At 31.3% G+C, this 23779-nt stretch overlaps 2 protein-coding genes across 9 annotated transcripts in view; one reads left to right on the top strand and one right to left on the bottom strand.

Annotated features, from left to right (window-relative positions):
• The window catches only part of LOC134683096 (phosphonopyruvate decarboxylase-like), a 28396-nt gene extending 26655 nt beyond the window's left edge, over positions 1-1741 (bottom strand). For all 6 annotated transcript variants that reach the window (XM_063542173.1, XM_063542175.1, XM_063542174.1 and 3 more), the window contains exon 1: positions 1558-1741. In XM_063542173.1, coding sequence (XP_063398243.1) covers positions 1558-1611 — 54 coding nt within the window. In that variant the 5' untranslated portion in view covers positions 1612-1741. The remainder of the gene's footprint in view (positions 1-1557) is intronic.
• LOC134683097 (glucose-6-phosphate exchanger SLC37A4-like) lies at positions 1729-23620 on the top strand. 3 transcript variants are annotated; one of them, XM_063542179.1, is made up of 11 exons: positions 1730-1861; positions 7846-8010; positions 8898-9035; positions 9741-9835; positions 10484-10619; positions 11358-11450; positions 11904-12059; positions 17238-17323; positions 17969-18082; positions 19800-19938; positions 23154-23620. In XM_063542179.1, the coding sequence occupies exons 2-11, from the start codon at positions 7872-7874 to the stop codon at positions 23330-23332; spliced, it is 1275 nt and encodes a 424-aa protein (XP_063398249.1). In that variant the 5' UTR covers positions 1730-1861; positions 7846-7871; the 3' UTR covers positions 23333-23620. The 3 variants fall into 3 exon arrangements, with proteins under 3 accessions (XP_063398251.1, XP_063398249.1, XP_063398250.1); XM_063542180.1 differs by lacking the exon at positions 1730-1861 and adding an exon at positions 3341-3420; XM_063542181.1 differs by lacking the exon at positions 11904-12059 and having other exon boundaries at positions 1729-1861.
• Positions 23621-23779: the final 159 nt, after the last annotated feature.

The raw sequence follows: 23779 nt of genomic DNA, 5'->3' as shown, positions 1-23779 counted from the left end.
CATTTAGTGTAAAAAAAAATTATATCCATATAATGTTAGAAGCATCTAACAGATCTATACTTTAATTTCAAAATAGTAAGTAAATAACCCACATAAAATATGTGCATTTACTAAAATAACCATGATAGGCTATTACTTTTTTGTCATATTTTCTTATATACAATCATTATTCTAATGCTATAAACCATAAAAAATGTACTTTGACTCAAGCTGTATTTTACTATATAAAATGTCTAAATTTTCATTATTACAGACTCTAATTTTGTCTTATCAATGGTATCAACGCCTTTCAAAAGAAGAACAAATTTTAGATTATGTTCAAGTTGTGTTTCCAAATTTTATAAATATCTTGTGATGTTTTAGGCGTTTTGTTAAATTTTATTGAATCCCTAATTTTCCATAGTGTCCATTTAAAATATATGATAATTATATATGTTTAAAAAATTATCATCTTTTGGTTCTCCCGTATTTTTGCCCAACAGAACCTCCTTTTCACCAAAAGGATTATTTATTCCTATTTTTGATTTGATAAGTATATCTTGGAGGTTTTTTAAAATTAACTGTGATGTACTACAACTGAAAAATAAATGTTGCAGGGTTTCTATATTATTGTCATATTGACAAATATGGCATTTTCCATTTGATATCTTCATTTTTTTTAATCTTTCTTCAGTATATATAATTTGGGAATGGATTTCCATTGGAATTCTTTTACTTTATTTTCAATTTTCAAATATTTTAATTCCGACCACATATTTTCCCAAGGTATATTTGTTCCAAATATTTCCTCCCACTTAATTTGACATTTTGGAGATACATCTTTATTTAAAACCGTACGAATATAATTGAGTTTTAACTTCACTGATTTGATTTTTTGGTTGTTTAAGTTAATGATCTCAAGGTCATTTGATATGTTTAATCTACTTTCATAATGCAAATTCTGGTTTCCGCAAGATTTCAAAATTTGCACAAAACCTTTTGGAATTGCCTGTTTAATTTTTGAAAATTCGGAAATACAATTTCTCCGATCAACCAGCTTCCTATAAATTTCATTACAGCTAATGAAATCCGTAGTTTCTAAATTCCAAATGTCCTGGATATTTGTGATACCGCTTTTAAAAAAAAGAAGAGTAGATTAGTAAGATCGGTTTACTTTAGATCGATTCAAACTAAACTACCTCATTTGCTGTTTTAGTTTAGACCGATTGAAGATTGATTCAATGCGTTCACATAAGCCCTTAAACCGATCTAAAGTAGCCGGTCTAGTTTAAATCGATAAAATTGTCCTAGTGTGAAATGTCCTACTACTACTTAACTGGGACTATTATACATTGTACTAATTAATAGTAAAATCTCGAGAGTATAATAGTCAAGTACTACTACTATAGTATACATGTAGTATATAACTGTATATTAATATAAAAAGAGTCTACTCGGCCACAGGTTCTATCCATTAGAAGACCCACTATCAACGTATATTGACTGTCCAATGGATAGAAACAAGTGCCTGTGTACTCGGTTACTAGCAGAGAAAAAACAAACTGAAAATACACTTACCAATAATTTGCAAATTGAAGAACAAAGTCTGTTCATCTTGGTGAATGTTGCCATTTGTGGAAAATGCTACGAATACATTAAGTTTTCACAGAACATGAATAGAAATATTATAGATAACCAGATAACGTTCCGTGGTTTCCGAGCACGCACCTGTTAATTGACCCGGAAGAAGTATATTACTAGTTCCCTGTTAACAGAAAATAATCGTAAAGCCTTAATCTCCATAAGTAGAACCAGTATAAAAGTGAAGACAGACTGGAGTTTTTAAATGATCTAGTTGAATTTTTGTCACATTCTTATGAAGGTTTGTCAAATATGTTTACAATGCTGCTCATATTTTTCTTGATAATGATGAAATTGCTGTATACTTTAGATTGTATCTATTACTTTATGCTGATGACACTGTAATTCTAGCAGAGTCTGAATCTGAATTGCAAGCTGCCTTGAATGCCATGTATTTGTATTGCAAATCAAGGATTACTATACAAATCCTTGTGCAAATGTTGGAAATTAGAAGTAAATGTTGCTAAGACTAAGATAGTAATTTTTAGAAAACGTACTTTTGAACTGAATAATAACCTTGCTTTCACTTATGATGGTCAAAATATAGATATTGTTGATGATTTTACATATCTTGGAATAATTTTTGCTTCAAATGGTTCATTTTGTAAAAATAAAGAAAGATTAGTTTGTCAAGCTAGAAAGGCTATGTTTAGTATAATGAAAAAAAGTAGAAAACTAAATTTACCTATTGATATACAGCTTGAGATGTTTGATGTAATGGTTTTACCTATATTAATGTATGGTTGTGAGATTTGGGGTTCTACTAATAACAGTATACTAGAATCATTTTGTCTGCAATTTTATAAATATATACTAAGTCTGAAGTAATGTACACCAAATTGTATCATGTATGGTGAACTAGGAAGATTTCCTATTGATATTTTTATCAAAAGTAGAATGGTTGCATTCTGGAAAAGAATTATTTGTAATAAGCAAGATAAAATTGCTGCTACTTTGTACAAGTTATTATATAACATGCATATCAAGAATTTTTTCCATTCTAAATGGATTGTTTGTATTGAAAAAACCCTTAATAATTGTGGTCTCTCAGAGTACTGGCTGTCACAGAGTGTACCAAAAAATGTAGTCATATCAAATCTAGTCAAACAATGTCTCTGTGATCAGTTCAAACAAACATGGGTTACTACTGTTTATGATTCAGCTAAATGTTTAAATTATAGAATTTTCAAAACCATTCATAATTTTGAAAGATATATTGTTGATCTACCATTTGATCTTCGAAAGGCATATTGTAATTTTAGATGTATGAACCATAAATTGCCAATAGAACAAGGTCGTTTTTGGGGTGTTGAACGTGATGATCGCATTTGTGATTTATGCAATTTATGTGAATTTGGTGATGATTTTCATTATCTATTTAAATGTACTTTTTTTTCAAATGAAAGAAAAAGGCTTTTGCCCTGTAATGTGTATAAAAAGCCAAATGCTATAAAATATTGTGAACTTTTTTGTTCTGATGACTACAATTTAATTGTCAAACTTGCCAAATTTTGTAAAATTGTTCTGTCTGTTATAAATTAGATTTGCCTTCCACTGCAAATTCCTTAAATCATGTACTTTATGTATACCATTGAATATGTAACCATGTCATTCTATGATCTCATTATTTTGTATATATGTTATTGTTTGTTATTATTGTTTATATTCACATACCCCTGATGGGGTCTTGAGAAATAAAAAGTTTCAAAGTTTCAAGTTTTGAAAAAGCAAAAGGGTTTAATTGTTTCTCTATATGTGGGAATTTTGTCATGTTCCTGTACCGGAACAGTCAGTTTTTTTGTATGCATATGAGAAAAAATGTCAAGCTGATGGGACAATCATTTAATGTTGCAAGGATTATTTCCCTTTGAACAAAATCTAAATAAAATTGTCCATAATTTCAGCTGAGACTCCCTAGTCCCTCCAAGATAGTTTTCAAGAGGGAGCTTTCAACACTTTCTATCTTATCTGTGCAGTCCCCATTTGCCAAGGAAGTCAAATGATGGACTGGAGCTGTGTTGGCACCGCCACAGAAGCCGGATTGGTTCAGGCCAGATGAACAGAAAGGACCCCCCCCCCTCATTTTTTATATGGCAGCAAAAAAAAATTGTGGTCGTATATAATGGTATGATGTTGTCAGCGTTGTTGTCAGCATTGTCGTAGTCTGAAAACACATTGGTTTCCAGACAATGACTTAAGTTTAGGTGAATCAATCTCTATGAAATATTTTAAGAAGGTTCACTACCTGAAAAGGAAGGCTCAGGAATTGATTTTGGGGATGATGGTCCGAACCGGTTTGAAATTAGGGGCCCAAAAGGGGCCTTAACCAAACATTTTTCTACTTTCAGGATATCATCTTGTGTATAAGTTTTTCAATTGCTCTGAAATTGTACCATGCACATAAATGTTTCATCGATACCACAGGTAGAAGGTTTGAATTGGTTTTTGGTGTTATGGTCCGAATGGGTTAGGAAATTGGGGCCAATAAGGGGCTTAAATACTGTAAACCAACTTAATTTCGCGGATACTTTATTTCGAGTTTTACTTATTCTTGTTAACTTCACGGCTATTTAATTTCGTGATATTCTTATTTATTTGGTGTAGTTTAATAAAGAGAGATCCAAATTTTAAATATTTGGGACGATTTAAATTCATGTTTTTTTACACTCACGAAATTCCCGAAAATTAATCAATCACAAAAATTAATTGCTCGCAAAAATAAGTTGGTTTACAGTATTAAAGTATTTGTGTAGTTTCCAGTCAATAACTTGTCCGGACAATAACTTTTGTTTAGTGTATGGATCTCTATGAAATTTAATTAGAAGGTTCAATACCATTAAAGGAAGGTTGGTATTGATATTTTTGGTTATGGTCCCAGCTGTTTTATAATTAGCAGTCAGAGCTCAGACATAAACAAGTCTAATTTTGTTTTTGACTTAAATAAGTCGAAACATGTATTTATTATAAAAATGTAGTTTCAATTTTAGACTTATCTGAGTCAGAAAATGACAGACTTGTTTAGGTCTATTTATGTTGGTGAAAAAACTTAATGTTACTTTGTGGCCAAACTACACCACCTATGACAGCAAAAACCTGTATGAGAGTTCACAAGGACTTGAGCTATCTATATTTAATTATCTAATTGAACATCCTTACTAAACACAGATGTTTTACCTCACTAAGTGTGATTCCAGGTGGTTGCATTGTAAGATTAATTAACATTATCTCCGATTTTTTAGACTCTCATTCATATTTTTCTTTAGGAGACAAAGCATTGGCTTCCAATGTTGTCATTATTTGATTTAGATGCATGACCTCCTTATAAATATGCGTGGGTCTTGAAGTTAACCAATTTTGATCACTCATCGACTTGTAGGAGTCGATATTTGCAACTTTTTGATTCTTGTCAATTATTTCTTGTTTAACAATATTAGACTATTCAAGTCATATTTTGCCTTAAATTAAAGGGAGACAAATCCTAAAACTTACAGATTTAGACCTCTATGAGTCAAAAGCAGATTCAGACTTATTTATGTCTGAGCTCTGACTGATTAGCATGATTAGTGGCCAAAAAGGGGCTCAAATAAGCATTTTTGTATTTTCCAGACAATAACCATGATAATTTGTGTTAAAGTGTATAAATATCTCTGAAATAATACCACAAGTTTCCATATCATGAAGGGATGGTTAGTATTGACTTTGGGGAATTATTGCTGAAAATGTTTTGCAATTATGGGCGAATTGTCCATATAAGGGAAAAAAATAGATTTTTCTGGCAAGTGGACAAATTATATAAATAAGGCCGTTAGTTTTCTTGTTTTAACTGTTATACATTGTCTTATCAGGGCCTTTTATAGCTGACTATGCGGTTTGGGCTTTGCTCATTGTTGAAGGCCATACAGTGACCTATAGTTGATAATGTCTGTGTCATTTTGGTCTTTTGTGGATAGTTGTCTCATTGGCAATCATACCACATCTTCTTTTTTATATAATGTAACAATCGCCATTTTACTGACTTGGTACAGGGCATTTCATGAAATAATAGTGGGTTGAACCTGGTTTTCTTTAGTTTAAACATATTTATTTATAGTGGATTGGGAAACAAGTTTTGCAACTTATATTAATCCCTTTCCACTTTGCGGATGCGAGTGCTGCCTTGTAGCGGCATTAGCCTACTCTTTTTCGAAATCTACAAGGGTGTCTTTAACGTGCAAGAGATATGTCTCTCTCTTAGTCTTAACATGGGTCAGCCATTTATCGCCCCCTTCCGACGGACTATCATCGTTTCCTCAAGACCATACTCGCAAATGGTGTCAAGGGAAAGCCGAAAATTGAGTTCCTGAAATTTTTATCCCAGACAGGAATCGAACCAGGAACCTGGTTTTGTTGCATGCCAAACCTCCCAATTTAAGGGCAGTGTTAATTATAACATTAAAATTACAACATTACACGACATGGTTACAATAAATAAACAGATAAATGAACTACTGGACCGAATTTAACCAAACTTGTACTTGGTGTCTTTTTGTTGTTGGGTATACAAGTACAAATATCCGGTCATGTCATGAGTTAAGCCTTTTCAATCTATTTTTATAGTTTGTTCTTATGTTGTATTGTTACACCACTGTCCCAGGTAAGGCATAGCGTTTTTATCTGACTAACATGTTTAACTCTGCCACATTCTGTATATATGTGCCTGTCTACAAATGGTCTAGCACCTGTATTTCAGTAGTAGTTGTCATTTATTGATGTGTTACATATTTGTTTTTTGGTCATAAATTAAAGTTAGTTTTCTTGTTTGATTTATTTTACATTTTTCATTTTGGGGCTTTTTATAGCTGACTATGTGAAATGGGGTTTGCTCATTGTTGAAGGCTATACAGTGACCTATAGTTGTTAATTTTTTTGTCATTTGGTCTCTTGCAGAGAGTTTTCTCATTGGCAATCATACCATCATTGCTAAGAGTAAAACATAGGAATAACATGCATTTTATGTCTTATATACATGTATCTGTGAAACTGGAGCATTTAGAGTGAATCTGACATTGAGTATAAATGTTTATCAGGTATAGACTCCTAAGTATGGAAGAATGAATTAACAGTTTACATTTTTAACCTAAATTATGAATGCTAGGAAATGCTTCACTTTTGTCTTTGCATTTAGGGCTTTATGTATAATATATGGGCATCAACCTGTTAATTTTAGAAATAGCTATGCAGTATGACTTTTCTCATTGATGAATGCTGTACTACTGTGACCTTTAGATGGTAATTTCTGTGTTATTTGGTCTCTTGTGGAGAGTTGTCTGATTGGAAATCATACCACATCTTCTTTTTATGGCCCCGCTTCTAAGTGATGGGGGACATATAGTTTTACCCTTGTCTGAAATTCTGTAATTTCGTCATTCCGCAATAAACCATTATATGAAGTTTTTTTCAAACCACTTCAGATATTGGGCTGATCTATGGAAAGATAGTTTTCTATGATGAGTTACAGATCAAGTTTAAGTTTCGTTCTGCTCCGCTAATTTTTGCCAAAATCAGGGGCTTTGGACATTGATAAATTGTTGAAAATCACAGTTATACAGATTTTTTTTCTAAACACTTTCAGCTATTGGGCTGATTTTTGGTTTGTGAGTTATTCATGATGAGTTACAGATCAAGTTTAAGTTTTCGTTCCACCACGCCATTTTTTTTTTTAAATTAAGGGTTTACAACTTTGAAAATTGTTCAAAAAGACAGTTATTCAGACATTTTTCTATACGCCTCCAGATTTTTGAGCTGATTTTTTTTTATATGTGAGACTAGCATCATGTTTGTGTTCACATGTATTATTGAAATTGCAGATTTTTCAACTTTTATTTATTTAAGATATGATTATCTTCATGTTCTTTATTAATAAAGGTTCATGAGAAATGCTCATAATATAAAAAAAGAAGTTGTGGTATGATTGCCAATGAGACAACTATCCACAAAAGACCAAAATGACACAAACATTAACAACTACAGGTTCATAACATTGTTTTTGTTTTGCAGTTTATAGTGTATGTATCACCACAGAACTGCCTTTTCCCACAGAAATGTGGTTTGTGAAGAAATGCATTCATCTTTAAATATTAAAATAAACTTCTTTTAATAAATGAAGAATAGTATACATTAATTACATTTTATGCTGAATTCTAATATGGAGGTAATTTAACTGCATACATCTTCTTTTTTTTACAGAATAATGTAGAGCTATAAGAAGAAGAATGGAACTAAAAGGGAGACAACTTATTATTTTTACCAGTTTATATATTAGTTATACTTTGTATGTATATGTGAGAAGATCTGTAGCCTTCTCAATACCTGCTTTAGTTACATCAGAAGGATTTGAGAAAAGCCAAATTGGTAAGTCATTGCATTAGATTAAATAAGAAAAAGGAAGAGATTCTTATACATGAATATCATATATTTAAAATGGAAGTGGGGAATAAATCAAAAGAGACAACACACATGACAAGAGAGTAGAACAGCCGATTTTAAAATATTTATTTATATTTGAAAGAAAAGAATAAATCTATGTTTTTTTTAAAATTTTATTATTTTATATATAATCAGCAATACTGAGGGGGGATAGGACCTTTATCGAGACTCCGGGATCGGGTGTTTTTAAGCTCGGGAATTTGGGATTGACCCTTCCGGGATCCAGTAATCCTTTTTTTCGGATTAAGGGGCGTCAGGATTTACTTTATTTAAATTGGGACCTCAGGATTTCGTTTTTTTAAGTCTGGGATTTCAGGATCAGGACCCCTCCTATCCCCCCTCAATACTAACTGAAGGGCAAATGATAATCATTAAAAGAAGTCGAGAAGATAAGTAAAATGATATTTCTATCTCATTGAATTATCTCCCCTTAAGCTTAGTGGACATTGACTTACAATACTTACAGTGCATTTTTGACAAGCCTCTATTGTGTTGTTCTGCACAGAATAAATGTTTCCACTGTGGCACAGATGACCTCTTAAAGTATGCAGCATTTCATTTAAAAAATAAAATGCTCATTTTCTATACATGTTATTAAATTGTCATATATACTATTGCTTGAATAAGTTGTCGTGAGACTTAATATTAGAATATAAAATATTATTTATGAAATTGACAGTGAGCAGTCTTTATGATAACAGACCATTACTAAATTAAGGTTGATTTCAAAAGAAAAAATGTGCAGTAAACCTTAAATTTGAATGTATATGACATTAAGACTCTATAAATGGGAGATAACTCTATATTTTCAGGTTTAATAACTAGCAGCCAGTCTATTGCATATGCCATCAGTAAATTTATCTGTGGTATTTTAGCAGATGTTGTAAGTCCAAAAGCACTCAATAGTGGTGGACTAATACTGTCTGGTATAACAGCTATTAGTTTTACAGGTATTGTATGATTATAATAGATTTGATTTTGTTTATTTTTTGTTTGATTTGTGATCTTAGTATGTATAAATGTATTTACGATTTAGATCTTAGTATGTTTAAATGTATTTACGATTTAGATCTTAGTATGTTTAAATGTATTTACGATTTAGATCTTAGTATGTATAAATGTATTTACGATTTAGATCTTAGTATGTATAAATGTATTAACATTTTCTGTGTAAAAGGAATATAAACAATAAACATGATAAAGGTATATAGAGTATAATTGCACTTTTAATAGAATTAATGTTACATTGCAGAAACCAGTAACTTTTTGGTCAATAAATTACTGCATGATCATCATCAGCACCATATTAAAGTGTTTAATAAAGGCTTTCTTTTTTGGAAAGTTTGCTATAGCTTGCTATTGCTACTTTCCATAGGCGTCAGCCTCAAACTTATGGTGACAGATTATTGCAATTTATTCTGCTCCGAGATATAATAATTTAGTACTAGTACTAGTGTTTGAATTCTGATTCTTGGAAGATTTTTTTAAAATTTTGAGTAACTACTCATTTGACTGAAGAGATTACAGCTTGAATAAAAAAGAAATGAATGTTTACCGAAGATTCAGATAAATTTAATTAGAGCAGAATTACTAGCAGTTGTTGGACCTTGTCATATACAAGCAAACTGACAAATGTATTTTGTATTTTGATTTAGGTTTTAATTCCACTTTAGTTCTGTGTTTTTGGTGGTTTTTAAATGGATTATCACAAGGAGCTGGTTGGCCAGCATCAGCAGTAATTCTAAAGCAAGTAAGATATTCATTGTCACAGATGTGCATTTTTATAAACTTGTCTATATATTATAATATATAGAAAAATAACTTCAATATACATAAAAATAGAAACAGGGCTACAGATACGTAAAATAAGCTTTAAAACATGTGATCGTAATATCCAATGAAAATAGTAGAATGCTACACAATATGTAATATTATATAGTATAATATAAATATAATATAATACCTGTATGATTTATTGAAGTGACTGATTTATAATGCATTTCACATGGAAATATAAAAAAGTAATGTACATTTATCAAACAAATATATTACAACACTTTATAATCTTTTTTATTACTCTTCATTGGAACATTAAGTTTGACTCATAATACTATTACAAAATCATTCATATTTCTAAATTTACTCTTAGATTTAGTATTACATGTTGATTGTCTACTTCTGTGTATTCATACCAATTTTATGGATTGAGGAAAACTTGCATATTCATGGATATTTAATTTCGTGGTTTTGACAAAAGTCAGCATACATTCCTTAAGAAAATTTGAAACATTGAACATTTGAATTTGTGGTTCCCCTTCCACAAATCCAGGAATATTAGTATCCAATGAATATTAATGAATCCACAGTATTATTAATATAAACATATGATTTCCTTCAGTGGTGTCCCCCAACAATTTTTGGAACAGTATGGAGTATATTATCAACTTCAATGAACATAGCGGGAACATTTGGTCCGTTAATCACAGCCACTTTTATTGCAAGCATTGGATGGAGGGAAAGTCTGAGACTAGCTGGTAAGATATGTAACTAATCTAGATAACATTCATGCTTAATGTAATTCACATGTAAGGATGTGGTCAATACTATTGTGTTTCTTGTGGTTAGTACTAGGCTTCATGGTTAGTAATGAACGGTGTGTGTTCATATCAAATTGTTCAACCATAATTGACAAATACACTAACTTGGATCCAGATATTTTGATATAACAGTCAAACCTAGGGAAACTGGACATTGACCTTGGACAAGATATTTTTATGTTTAGCTGTAGCATGCTTCAATAAAACATGATACTACAATGTATTATTAAACTGTATATTTCTTATATATAAAAAGTAAAATTACAAAAATACTAAACTCCAAGGAAATTCAAAATGGGAAGTCTCTTATGAAATGGAAAAATCAAAAGCTTAAACACATCAAAGGAATGGAAGACAACTGTTATATTTTTGACTTGGGGCAGGCATTTTATTATGTAGAAAATTGTGGCTTTAACCTTAGTTTAATAGCTAGCTTAACCTCTCACTTGTATGACAGTCACATAAAATTCAGAATTTCTTAATGAATAAGTTTTCAGACTGATGCCATATATTAGGAAATCTTTACAAAAGAAGAAAATATGTTATACTTTTATTTTTGCATGTTGGATTAAAAAGCCCATCAATAGCCTTTGGACTGTTTTCTGCTCTTTGGTCTGATTGTTGTGTCTTTGACACATTACCCATTTCCATTCTCATTTTAATTTCTGCTTTCAGGAATGGTGTCAATACTAATAGGATTCATAACTTTTGTACTGATAAAAGATAAACCAGCTCAGAACCAGGATGTAAAAAAGAATACAAAAAAAGGTTAGAACATTACAGTCACATAAAATGAGTGACTGGTGAAATTCTTCAACCAATGCATGCATATATCATAAACTTAGTCTTCTGTGCAGAATTTTATCATTTTTCACGCATCCTTTTCTTATAATCGTCAAAAAATATTTCTTTCGGTCAGTGTTGTTGTGAAAAAATGGCACTAATTAATGGTCATGGTTTGAAGCCAAAGTTTATCGATCGTCACCTTTGAAACAATCAACAAAGAAGCTTTGATGTTCAGGAAAGCATGTGTATAACATATGCAATAAAATATAATTCATTTCCATGACAGAGCAATGTTAACATGTCAGCGAATTGTCTGGAAGCCAACAATTAAAGAGAAGGAAATTCATTTAAATTTTGATTTTCCGTTTCTGTTCTCAAACTTTATTTTCTATACTATATGTCCATTAGAGATAACTTATATTGATTTATTAACAGAAGAGACAGAAAGTATTTCAAGATGGAAGATTTTAAGATTACCAGGATTTCTTGGAGTATGTTTGTGTTATATGACTGTATCATTAATACAGTATGGTATTATACAATGGGGCCAGCTATACTTAGTAGAGGACATAGGACTTAGCTTGTTAATAGGTACTGTATGGTATTATACAATGGGGCCAGCTATACTTAGTAGAGGACATAGGACTTAGCTTGTTAATAGGTACTGTATGGTATTATACAATGGGGCCAGCTATACTTAGTAGAGGACATAGGACTTAGCTTGTTAATAGGTACTGTATGTTCATACCTGCCAACTTTTAAAATGCCCATGGGGGTTTTGCGTGCAAGATGGCTGCCATAGGCTTAAAAAACACTCAAGAGGGCCTGCAAATACATTTTAATGTTGTTTTTTGGCTTATTCATACTTCTATAAGCAGAAAGTCATTGTAAAACTAATTGTTTTGTTTAAATTGTGGACAAAATTGCTCTTTCAAAATTTCAATTTGAGAGCCTCCATGGGGGAAAACCCCCGCAAATAGTGACAGTTAATAGGTACTGTTTGTTTGGACTCTGTTTAATACTTGTCTCATTGGCAATTATTCATACCACCTACACTTATTTGTATATATAAAAAAAAAGAAGATGTGGTATGATTGCTAATGAGACTATGTATAGTTTATTCCTTGCAATGTCAATCTTAATTTTTTAATTTTTACTGGTTCCCTTGTTAAAAAGGATAAAACATATGGCCTCAATAGGCCACTTTGTGATTAGTTTAGCTGTATTGAATAGAGGCCTATTAGGGGGCATTTTTTTTAAAGAGGTTGAAATAGTATGAAAGTAGAGGAAATCCTATGCATGTTTCCAACCAACTGCTCTGTTTTAATGATGTTTTCAAGTACTTTACTGACTATTTTTACCTCCATTATGAAAATCTGCCCCATGTTCAATATGGCCTAACTTCCTGTGAATGGGGCCTATTATATCTCAATTTTTGTTTGAATGGGGTGATTCACATGTCTTCCTACTGAATACAAACTCAAGTAAATTGGAGCAAATTAATTTTCTTTTTAGCTCACCTGGTCAATAGGCCAAGTGAGCTTTTCTCATCACTTGGCATCCGGCGTCTGTCGTCCGTTGCTGTCATCCGTCGTCTGTCATCCGTCATCCGTCGTCTGTCGTCCGTCGTCTGGCGTCGTTAACTTTTACAAAAATCTTCTCCTCTGAAACTAATGGGCCAAATTAAACCAAACTTGGCCACAATCATCATTGATGTATCTAGTTTAAAACACAAAAAACAAAGCATTTAGAGCAAATCTGACATGGGGAAAAATTGTTTATCAGGTCAAGATCTATCTGCCCTGAAATTTTCACATGAATCAGACAACCCATTGTTGGGTTGCTGCACCTGAATTAGTAATTTTAAGGAAATTTTACTGTTTTTGGTTATTATCTTGAATATTATTATAGATGGAGATAAACTGTAAACAGCAATAATGTTCAGCAAAGTAAGATTTACAAATAAGTCAACATGACCAAAATGGTCAGTTGACCCTTTCAGGAGTTATTGCCCTTTATAGTAAATTTTTAACCACTTTTCATAAATCTCCATGATCTTTTACAAAAATCTTCTCCTCTGAAACTACCTGACGAAATTAATCCAAACTTGGCCACAATCATCATTGGTGTATATAGTTTAAAAAGTGTGTTTTTTTACCCAGCCAACCAACCAAGATGGCTGCCACGGCTAAAAATAGAACATGGAGGTTAAATGCAGTTTTTGGTTATTACTCAAAAAACAAAGCATTTAGAGCAAATCTGACAAGGGGTAAAATTGTTTATCTGGTCAAGATCTATCTGCCTTGAAATTTTAAGATGAATTGGACAACTGGATGTTGGGTTGCTGCCCCTGAATTGGTAATTTTAAGGAAATTTTGCTGTTTTTGGATATTATCTTGAATATTATTAGCTCACCTGGCCCAAAGGGCCAAGTGAGCTTTTCCCATCACTTGGCGTCCGTCGTCGTCATCCGTTGTCTGTTGTCCATCGTCCGTCGTCGTCGTCCGTCGTCGTTAGCTTTTACAAAAATCTTCTCCTCTGAAACTACTGGGCCAAATTAAACCAAACTTGGCCACATTCATCATTAGGGTATCTAGTTTAAAAAATGTGTGGCGTGACCCCGTCAACCAACCAAGATGGCCACCACCGCTAAAAATAGAACATAGGGGTAAAATGCAGTTTTTGGCTTATAACTCAAAAACAAAAGCATTTAGAGCAAATCTGACATTGGGTATAATTGTTTATCAGGTCAAGATCTATCTGCTCTGAAATTTTCAGACGAATCAGACAACCTGTTGTTGTGTTGCTGCCCTTGAAATGGTAATTTTAAAGAAATTTTGCTGTTTTTGGTTATTATCTTGAATATTATTATTGATACAGATAACTGTAAACAGCAATAATGTTCAGCAAAGTAAGATTTACAAATAAGTCAACATGACCGAAATGGTCAGTTGACCCCTTTAGGAGTTATTGCCCTCTATAGTAAATTTTTAACCATTTTTCTTAAATCTTAGTTATCTTTTACAAAAATCTTCTCCTCTGAAACTACTGGGCCAAATTAATTCAAACTTGGCAACAATCATCTTTAGGGTATCTAGTTTAAAAAATGTGTGGCATGACCCGGTCAACCAACCAAGATGGCCGCCGTGGCTAAAAATAGAACATGGAGGTAAAATGCAGTTTTTGGCTTATAGCTCAAAAACCAAAGCATTTAGAGCTAATCTGATAGGGGTATAAATGTTTATTAGGTCAAGATCTATCTGCCCTGAAATTTTCAGACGAATTGAACAACCCTTTGTTGGGTTGCTGCCCCTGAATTGGTAATTTTAAGGAAATTTTGCTGTTTTTGGTTATTATCTTGAATATTTTTATAGATAGAGATAAACTGTAAACAGCAATAATGTTTAGCAAAGTAGGCTTTACAAATAAGTCAACACAACCGAAATGGTCAGTTGACCCCTTTAGTAGTTATTGTCCTTTATAGTAAATTTTAACCATTTTTCGTAAATTTTAGTTATCTTTTACAAAAATCTTCTCCTCTGAAACTACTGGGCCAAATTAATCCAAACTTGGCAACAATCATCTTTGGGGTATTTAGTTTAAAAAATGTGTCCGGTGACCCTTCCATCAAATCAAAATGGCCGCCACAGCAAAAAATAGAACATAGAGGTAAAATGCAGTTTTTGACTTTTAACTCAAAAACCAATGCATTTAGAGCAAATTTGACATGGGGTTACATTGTTTATCTGATCAATAACTATCTACTTAGATGCCAACCATTACAATTTAGCGTAGTTTTTCAGATTTTGCTTTAAAAACTACGCTATTACAGTCAAAGTCAAATAGTTACGGATTACCAATCATCGCTGTTCAATTTTGTAAAACGCGGAAATTTTATCATTACTTTTCCGGCCTGGTCCGGTATTTAGAAAACGCCAATGTAATGCGTCCGGTTTCTCGGGAGTTATCAACCTATATTTGAATAATTAACTGACTTCCGAAGAGGCAAACATGCATTTTATGAAGAAGCTTTCCCCCTTTCTCTACTTCCCCTTGACAAAATGAAAACGTACCAGTCGAGAAAATCTGAACAATTAATTAATGGAATACATACTACGGACAACATGTTAAACGACAAATTTTAGTGCACATCACCTTGCAACCACTCGTCAGTAATTTTTATTGGGAAATGCATGTTTATGAGTGATTACTGAAAACTTTTCAAAAATACGGAAAATTTTATAGTTTGTTACTGATTGTGTCAAAAGGGGTTGGCATCTATGTATCTGCTGTACAATTTTTAGATGAATCTGACAACCCGTTGTTTGGTTGCTGCCCCTGAATCAGTAATCTTAAGGAAATTTTACTGTTTTTGGTTATTATCTTGAATATTATTATAGATAAAGATAAACTGTAAACAGTAATAATGTTCAGCAAAGTAAGATTTACAAATAAGTTAACATGACAGAAATGGTCAATTGACCCCCTAAGGAGTTATTGTCCTTTATAGTCAATTTTTAACAATTTTCAGAAAATTTGTAAATTTTTACTAACATTTTCCACTGAAACTACTGGGCCAAGTTCATTATAGATAGAGATAATTGTAAGCAGCAAGACTGTTTAGTAAAGTAAGATTTACAAACACATCACCATCACCAAAACACAATTTTGTCATGAATCCATCTGCTTCCTTTGTTTAATATTCACATAGACCAAGGTGAGCGACACAGGCTCTTTAGAGCCTCTTGTTATGGATAGAGATAAACTGTAAACAGCAAAAATGTTCAGCAAAGTAAGATTTACAAATAAGTCAACAGAACCAAAATGGTCAGTTAACCCCTTTAGGAGTTATTGCCCTTTCTAGTCAATTTTTAACCATTTTTCGTAAATCTTAGTTAACTTTTACAAAAATCTTTCTCTCTGAAACTACAAAGCCAAAATCATCATTAGGCTATCTAGTTTAAAAATTGTGTTTTGTGACCAGGCAAACCAACCAAGATGGCCGCTACAGCTAAAAATAGAACATAGGGGTAAAATGCAGTTTTTGGCTTATAACTCAAAAACCAAAGCATTTAGAGCAAATCTGACAAGGGGTAAAATTGTTTATCTGGTCAAGATCTATCTGCCCTGAAATTTTTAGATGAATCGGACAACTTGTTGTTTGGTTGCTGCCCCTAAATTGGTAATTTTAAGGAAATTTTGCTGTTTTGGGTTATTATCTTGAATATTATTATAGATAGAGATAAACTGTAAACAGCAATAATGAACAGCAATTTAAGACTCAAAAAGAAGTCAAATGACCAAAATGGTCAATTGACCCCCTAAGAAGTTATTGTCCTTTATAATCAATTTTTAACAATTTTCATAAAATTTGTAAATTTTTACTTACATTTTCCACTGAAACTACACGGACAAGTTCATTATAGATTGAGATAATTGTAAGCAGCAAGAATGTTCAGTAAAGTAAGCTGTACAAACACATCACAATCACCTAAACACAATTTTGTCATGAACTGTCTGCTTCCTTTGTTTAATTCACATATACCAAGGTGAGCGACACAGGCTCTTTAGAGACTCTAGTTTTATTATACAAAAGATAGTTTTTCAGGGCTACAATTCCATTTTCAAATTAAAAAGGAAAAAAAACAATCTGAGATTTATGATGGAAGATTGACTTTGTTTTTCACACTACTTTTTAAAGCTTCAGCTTTATGTTTCCATACAACGCACTGTTTAATTTTCATACATGTAATCACATTTGATCAACAGGAAGTGGTTTTGTCAGTAGTGTTGAGGTAGGAGGAATTGTGGGAAGTTTTATAGCAGGATATTCATCAGACTACATGATCTCAAAAGTAAGTATTCTGATTTAATGTTTCTTTCATAGTATAAATCTTCAACAAAAGCATGTTTAACAAGAATGTGTCCTTAGTACCCCGATGCCCCATTTACAGTATCATTTTCTATTTTCTCTAACTTGGCAATGAAATTAAAAAGATCGGATCCCATCCTAAGGAACATGTTTACTAAGTTTCAAGTTAATTGGACTTCAACTTCATCAAAAACAGTGAATGAACAGACAAACCCACAGACCAGAAAACATAATGACCATAAATGGGGCATAAAAAAGGGGGATGAAAACAATATTAACCCTCATATACCTTCTTTTCTGGAATAGTATCATTGTATAAATTACACATAAAAGGGATTACAGGAATCCCTTAAAATATTGAATAGTATAACAGACCACACTAACCACTAGAAACCATCTTTGACAAAAAAAATAAAAAAAAATAAACGAGAATTGTTCAAGATAATATGGTTTTGTACAAGACAACACCATACTCCAAAACCAACTCCTTTGAAAAATTAGACGTACAAACAAAAACAAACAACCAGAAAAGCCTATTGTTTTAGTTTCACCTGACTTAGGAACAAACAAAACCATTAAGGTTAAACCTAATTTATAATTAAAATTATTTTGTATTTCTTTATTTCAGAATTCCAATATTCCACAATTTTTAGTAAGAAAGACATTATGGATCTATTTTTTCATAGTATTAGGTGTAGCACTATATAGTTTCATCACAGTTATTGATAAAGATTCCTCCAAGGTAATTTATTCACAACTTTTTTGTTTTTAAATAAAAGTGGTGTTATTTTTTCAATATTTTTATGCTTATACAGTAGTTAAAACTTATTGCAAAGATTTCCATGTGCTTGCCAAATTTTGGGAATAACTTTCACTGTGTATGCTCAAGACCAAATGTATTACATTTAAGGCATTCAGATTTAAAAAAGGCATACACAGGATAATCAAAATGGTTTTGGTCAGATTTGTCTGAGAGAGTTCAAACTTACAGCAGATTTCAGTCAGTATGTAGCTAATGGTAATATCTTTGGTTAGCTTGCTTGTTAGCTGAACCGTGAAGTCATTGTTAGGTAAGGTATACTACCCTCCTTTTAAAGTAGCTTAGTCCTACAGATAAATAGGTTGGTTATCTGTTGGGCTAGTCTACTATTAAAGGACGGTAGTTTACCTAACCTAACAATGAATTCACGGTTCAGCTAACAAGCAAGCTAACCAAAGATATTACCATTAGCTACATACTGACTGAAATCTGCTGTAACTCTTTTAGAATTACCAAATTGATAAAGAGTGAAAAATAAAAAGATTTTGGGACTTTTTACGATGACCAGCTTAGTTTTTGCACAGATTTTATCATTCAGAATTAGAAAAAAAAACAATGGCATCAAATATCTGATCCAAATTTTACCTATTTCGATGTTCTTTTTTACCTATGTTTATTTATGATCGTGACAAAAGTTATCTTTCTGTGTTTATGTTGTAGATGTTTCATTATTTACTATATGCTTCCACCAATTCAATTTTGAATCCATATTGAATCATAGAAAAATGGGTTTGAACAAATGTCCAAATAATCCATCATTCTGTAATGAGGAATACCAAAATTGCATCTATGCTAAAATTCACATCCTTATAATAGAATAAGAGATCTCTTGTTTTATTTCTTCAAATATTTATAGAATAATTTGACATAAGTCCATGCTAATATATTTACATATGTTGAAAAAGACATGCATAGTGTCATATCATAAAATAATACAAATCGCTTAGTCATTGTCATTTTTGCCAAATATGTGCAATTTGGGTACCATGACTTTACTCTTGCATTGGTAAAATTATATAAATGGAAGACAAACAAGTATTGCAATGGAATTTAAGAAAAAAAAAGAAAAAAAAATATCTATTTTTGTAAAGCTAAATTTTTGTCTCATTAACATATACCACATTTCTCATTTTATTCATATGATTTATTTTTAAAGCAGAATTTTTCATGATGATGTCATAAACATGAGTTGTTAGCTGGTCAAAACCATTTTATATGTTTCCTTATGTTTTAAGGTGTATATAGTTGCTACAATTATACCCTATGGGTAATGCTCCACAATAAATGGAGGAACATACAAGAAACTAATCTGAACTGAACATGGTCGTATAAAAAAGAAGATGTGGTATGATTACCAATGAGACAACTATCCTCAAAAGACCAAAATGACACAAACATTAACAACTATAGGTCACCGTAGGGCATGGTTACATTTGTAGTAAAAAAATATCTTTCTATTTTTGCAGTCTGATATTTACCAAATTGTAAATATTAGGTGCAGATATATCAGCTGCTTCTCTATATCTTTAAGATGTTTTTTCACTTAAGATAAAATGTATTTATGATTTGTGTGTTTTAGGTGCAAACATCAGCTAGTTATCAATTTTAAAATATGTTTTTTTTTCAATTTGCATTGCAGATGTTAATTTCCTTAATAGGTTTTATAATTGGCTTTTCAATATATGGACCTATATCAATAGCTGGGGTGATTGCACTGGAATCTTCCCCTAAAAGTATCTCAGGGACAACTTACGCTGTAGCATCTTTGTTTTCAAATGGTAAGTTTTCATTAAGATTGGACATATGATTAATTTATATCAGAAAAAAATAATCAAAAAATGTTACTAAATTAAAAATAGTAATAAAATAATCCTAACCAGAAAATGAAATGTAGTAAAACTATTACGATAAATTTACAAAGGACCAACCAGCAAATTGTCAAAATTATTGACACTGACAAATGATAATGTTTGTTAAGTTGAAATAATTCTAATATGATTTGCATATTAGGAAATACATTGATATGATTGGTCGAGAGGACTTTCGGTAGTTGATCTTGATGTTAGTTATTTTTTCGATAGATGATGTTGACCGAACTTCTTTTCGCAACCAATGTAAACAAGATTGCAGTGATAATAACACTGGCGTCAATCAAATTTATTTTAACTGCACGTTAATCGTTTAATAGAATAATAAAACACAAAAACATTCGTTGGAATGATAATAACTATTTTTGCAGTTTATTTTTTATCAGATTGCCATTAAGTACATATTTTTGCGTAAACCAACAAATATATTCATGCGCCAGGCCTATTCAATGAAATATGTGTGATAGAGTTAACAACTGTGGGAAAGAATATTCCCTGTCTCTAATTTTAAAATTTATAAGGATTAAACTCCTTTTTAAAGGAATTTATTGGTGTATAAACTGGACCAAGTCATTCACAAACATATCATCAAAGTCCTTCAGACTTTTATTTGTTTGTGAGTGAATTGGTTGAGTTTATACACCAATAAATTCCTTTAAAAAGGCATTTAACCAAGGCTTCCAAAACGGTCATATATGCCGGTCATTTGTATAATGTCCGGTAAAAGACCGGCTGGGCAAGCATGAAACGGTCATCTACTTTTTAGTTTCAAAGGCTTTTTCGGTCATTTTAACATATAAATTCACGATGTTTTTGACCCAACATTTTGCTTTTAACAGCCATACATTTCCGGTCATAAAAGTGACATGATGATTAATTACTATCAAAACAACCCCTACTTCAATACTTTCTAATTTTAATCAAGGCTAATTAGTTGTTGGACAGCTGAAAACTACCTGTTCAGGTGACAGGTAAACTATTTTCAGTACCGGACATCGTATAAATTAATCGGTCCATTCCCAATTATTTTTGTACATTTCAGCAGCTTGTATCTAATTGATTTAAAATATATAATAAATACATTTATTAACATGATTTGATAAATCATTTAAAAAGGTTTTAAATGAAAAATCGTCAGAACTACATTGTATGAACAAGAACACGTGTGCGCATGTGCACAGGTAGGAAATTCAATTATGCATCCTACATTTCTTCAAAAATGCTAAAAGTATCATTGATACCTGTATCTAACGTTCATTTCAAGTATTTTGTTGAAGAAATAACGTGGAAAGAGCTTCTTCGCTCAGTAGTTCTATGTTAACGTACACGGATTTTACGTATCCGTTTATGGTCCATGTTTTACCATTGTCTTCTTCTCTGGATCTTTACACCCTTTGTAGGGTAACCATACTTCTGTATGTCGAACAGTTCCACCACCAAAGAAAATAAAAAATAATATATACATGAAGAATAAATTAACAATCGTAAAACAACAACATTATATATACACTATATTTACAATTTTTTTTTTAAGTCTTTATGTGTTTTTACAAAGGAGGTTTTATTTTGAATTTTACATGGGAAGTTTACAGTTTAATACTTTTAACATGCAATCAGAGACATATAATACAATATATGTATTATATGTCTCTGATGCAATTAAAGGAAAAATTTTGATTTTACTTTTAACAGTTATTTTTCATATATTTTATTATTAATTTTTTTATTACTTTATTTATTTTGTTTATTATTTTTGGTTACTAATCGATATTTAATATGATAACATTTACAGATTAGGTTACATATTCACTTTTTAGATAATTAACCAGATGAAATAAAAAGAAAAAGATTTTGGTCTTTGCCCTTTAAAATTCTCCTTTATATCTTTAAAGTTAATTTAACACTAAATTATTCGCTGTGTATTATGAGAACAAATAGTAAGATGATGTTTTTGCAACTATTTATATTTAATTCACAGAATATTTATGAACTGAAACTCTTAAGATTTAATAAGAAGGATTATACTGTTAAGTTTAGTATTAACTCGAATAAATTTTTAAAATGTTTTGTTTAAAAATTTTACATTGCTGTCCTCCCATCCTTGCCCCCATTCTCAGGCAGCCTTTTTCTTTGCTTGGTCTTTCATCACCAGTTGATATTGTGCGTTGTGTATGAGGAACACTAGTCTTCTTGATTGTCAAGTCAACATCCGGTTTTGAAAAATGTGACTTTAAAAACGAAAATAAAGTTCTAGACAACTTCATTTTGCACAAATAAAGAGTCTAATGCAGATATGAGCACGCTGATGTGCACACTTTGAATGATGCAATGCCAATTTTAACAGTTTATGTCAGAACATAAAATTCATATCAAATTAAAGTTTAATATCGATTTTAATTTAATGTCAATCATTGGGATGGCCATCTGATTACCATAATTGCCTTTTGTGACTTTGTCTTAGGAATTAAAATTCGGATCAGATATAAACTGTCCGGCTGGCTCAGAAAAATTTTGGAAGCCCTGCATTTAACCCTATAATATTTGTCAACAGGATTTTATAACATCATCTTTCAATATAAGCATCTTATAATAGTATCGTTCTGCAAACTATTTTCTGGATTTATCTTCATGAGGAATGGTCAAAATCAAACATTTGAAAGCAAAGGATGTATAGAGTATACCTGAATGCATAAAATTTTATTATTTGTAAACCTTATAAGTTTTTGAAGGACTATAGCTACAAGGCAGTTGTCTATACCCTACATCATTCTTGAAAATTTTCCACACAAGTAACAACAGAGAAGCTTTTGATTTATATGTATTAAAATCATGTCAGAATATTCAAATGCAAAAATCTAGGTTATCAAAGCATGGAAATAAGTATTTATAACCATCCAATGAACTTAGATGATACATCTAAGATGAAATTAATTTGACAATTTTGCATTTTTCCTGCTAGTATATATTACATTTTTAGCAGATAATTTTCTTTTTCAGTTGGCATTTTCCTGGCAGTATAACATTGAGTTACTTTTGTAACAAATAATTTTCTTTTTCAGTTGGCATTTTCCTGGCAGTATGAATTACATTGAGTTACTTTTCTAACAAATAATTTTCTTTTTCAGTTGGCATTTTCCTGGCAGGATTACCATTCAGTTACATAGCCAAACAGTATGACTTACAGACAACATTTTTTATTCTAGGAACATTTTCAATCATTATATTTTTGTATTTGATATTTAAGTTAAAAAATGAATTATCATCATATAGGGGTGGACTAATGAAGGTTTTATTTATGAAATGAAATCCATTCAATATCATTATAAATTGCTCAAACTTGTGGGTTGTTACAATTGCATTTTTTTTGGGAGAGATTACTTGTTTTATTGGGTTAGAATAATATAATAATTGTCATAGGTTATGGTTTACTGTTAAGAATGAGACTAAAATTTAAAAAATATTGAATGCTTTTAAAAAGTAAAATCACAAAAATACTGAACTCAGAGGAAAATCAATTCGAAAAGTCCATTAAAAGAATGTTTGATTTATACTGTTTTTATAACAGACCTCAAATTCCAAGGACCTGTGATTTTTAAAATAATATTTTAGCAATCTATGATAAAAACATTCAAAATTAATATGGCATGGTCTTGAAATTATTTCTTGTTTGTCAAAAACATCACAGATGATTATTAATATGAAATACTACGGGTCTGTTTTGAGAATAGAGAAATTGCTATGAGGTGGGTCT

This window comes from Mytilus trossulus, chromosome 9, assembly GCF_036588685.1.
Source record: "Mytilus trossulus isolate FHL-02 chromosome 9, PNRI_Mtr1.1.1.hap1, whole genome shotgun sequence".
Taxonomy (NCBI): Eukaryota; Metazoa; Mollusca; class Bivalvia; order Mytilida; family Mytilidae; genus Mytilus; species Mytilus trossulus.
This window is presented reverse-complemented; position numbering and strand designations above follow the sequence as displayed.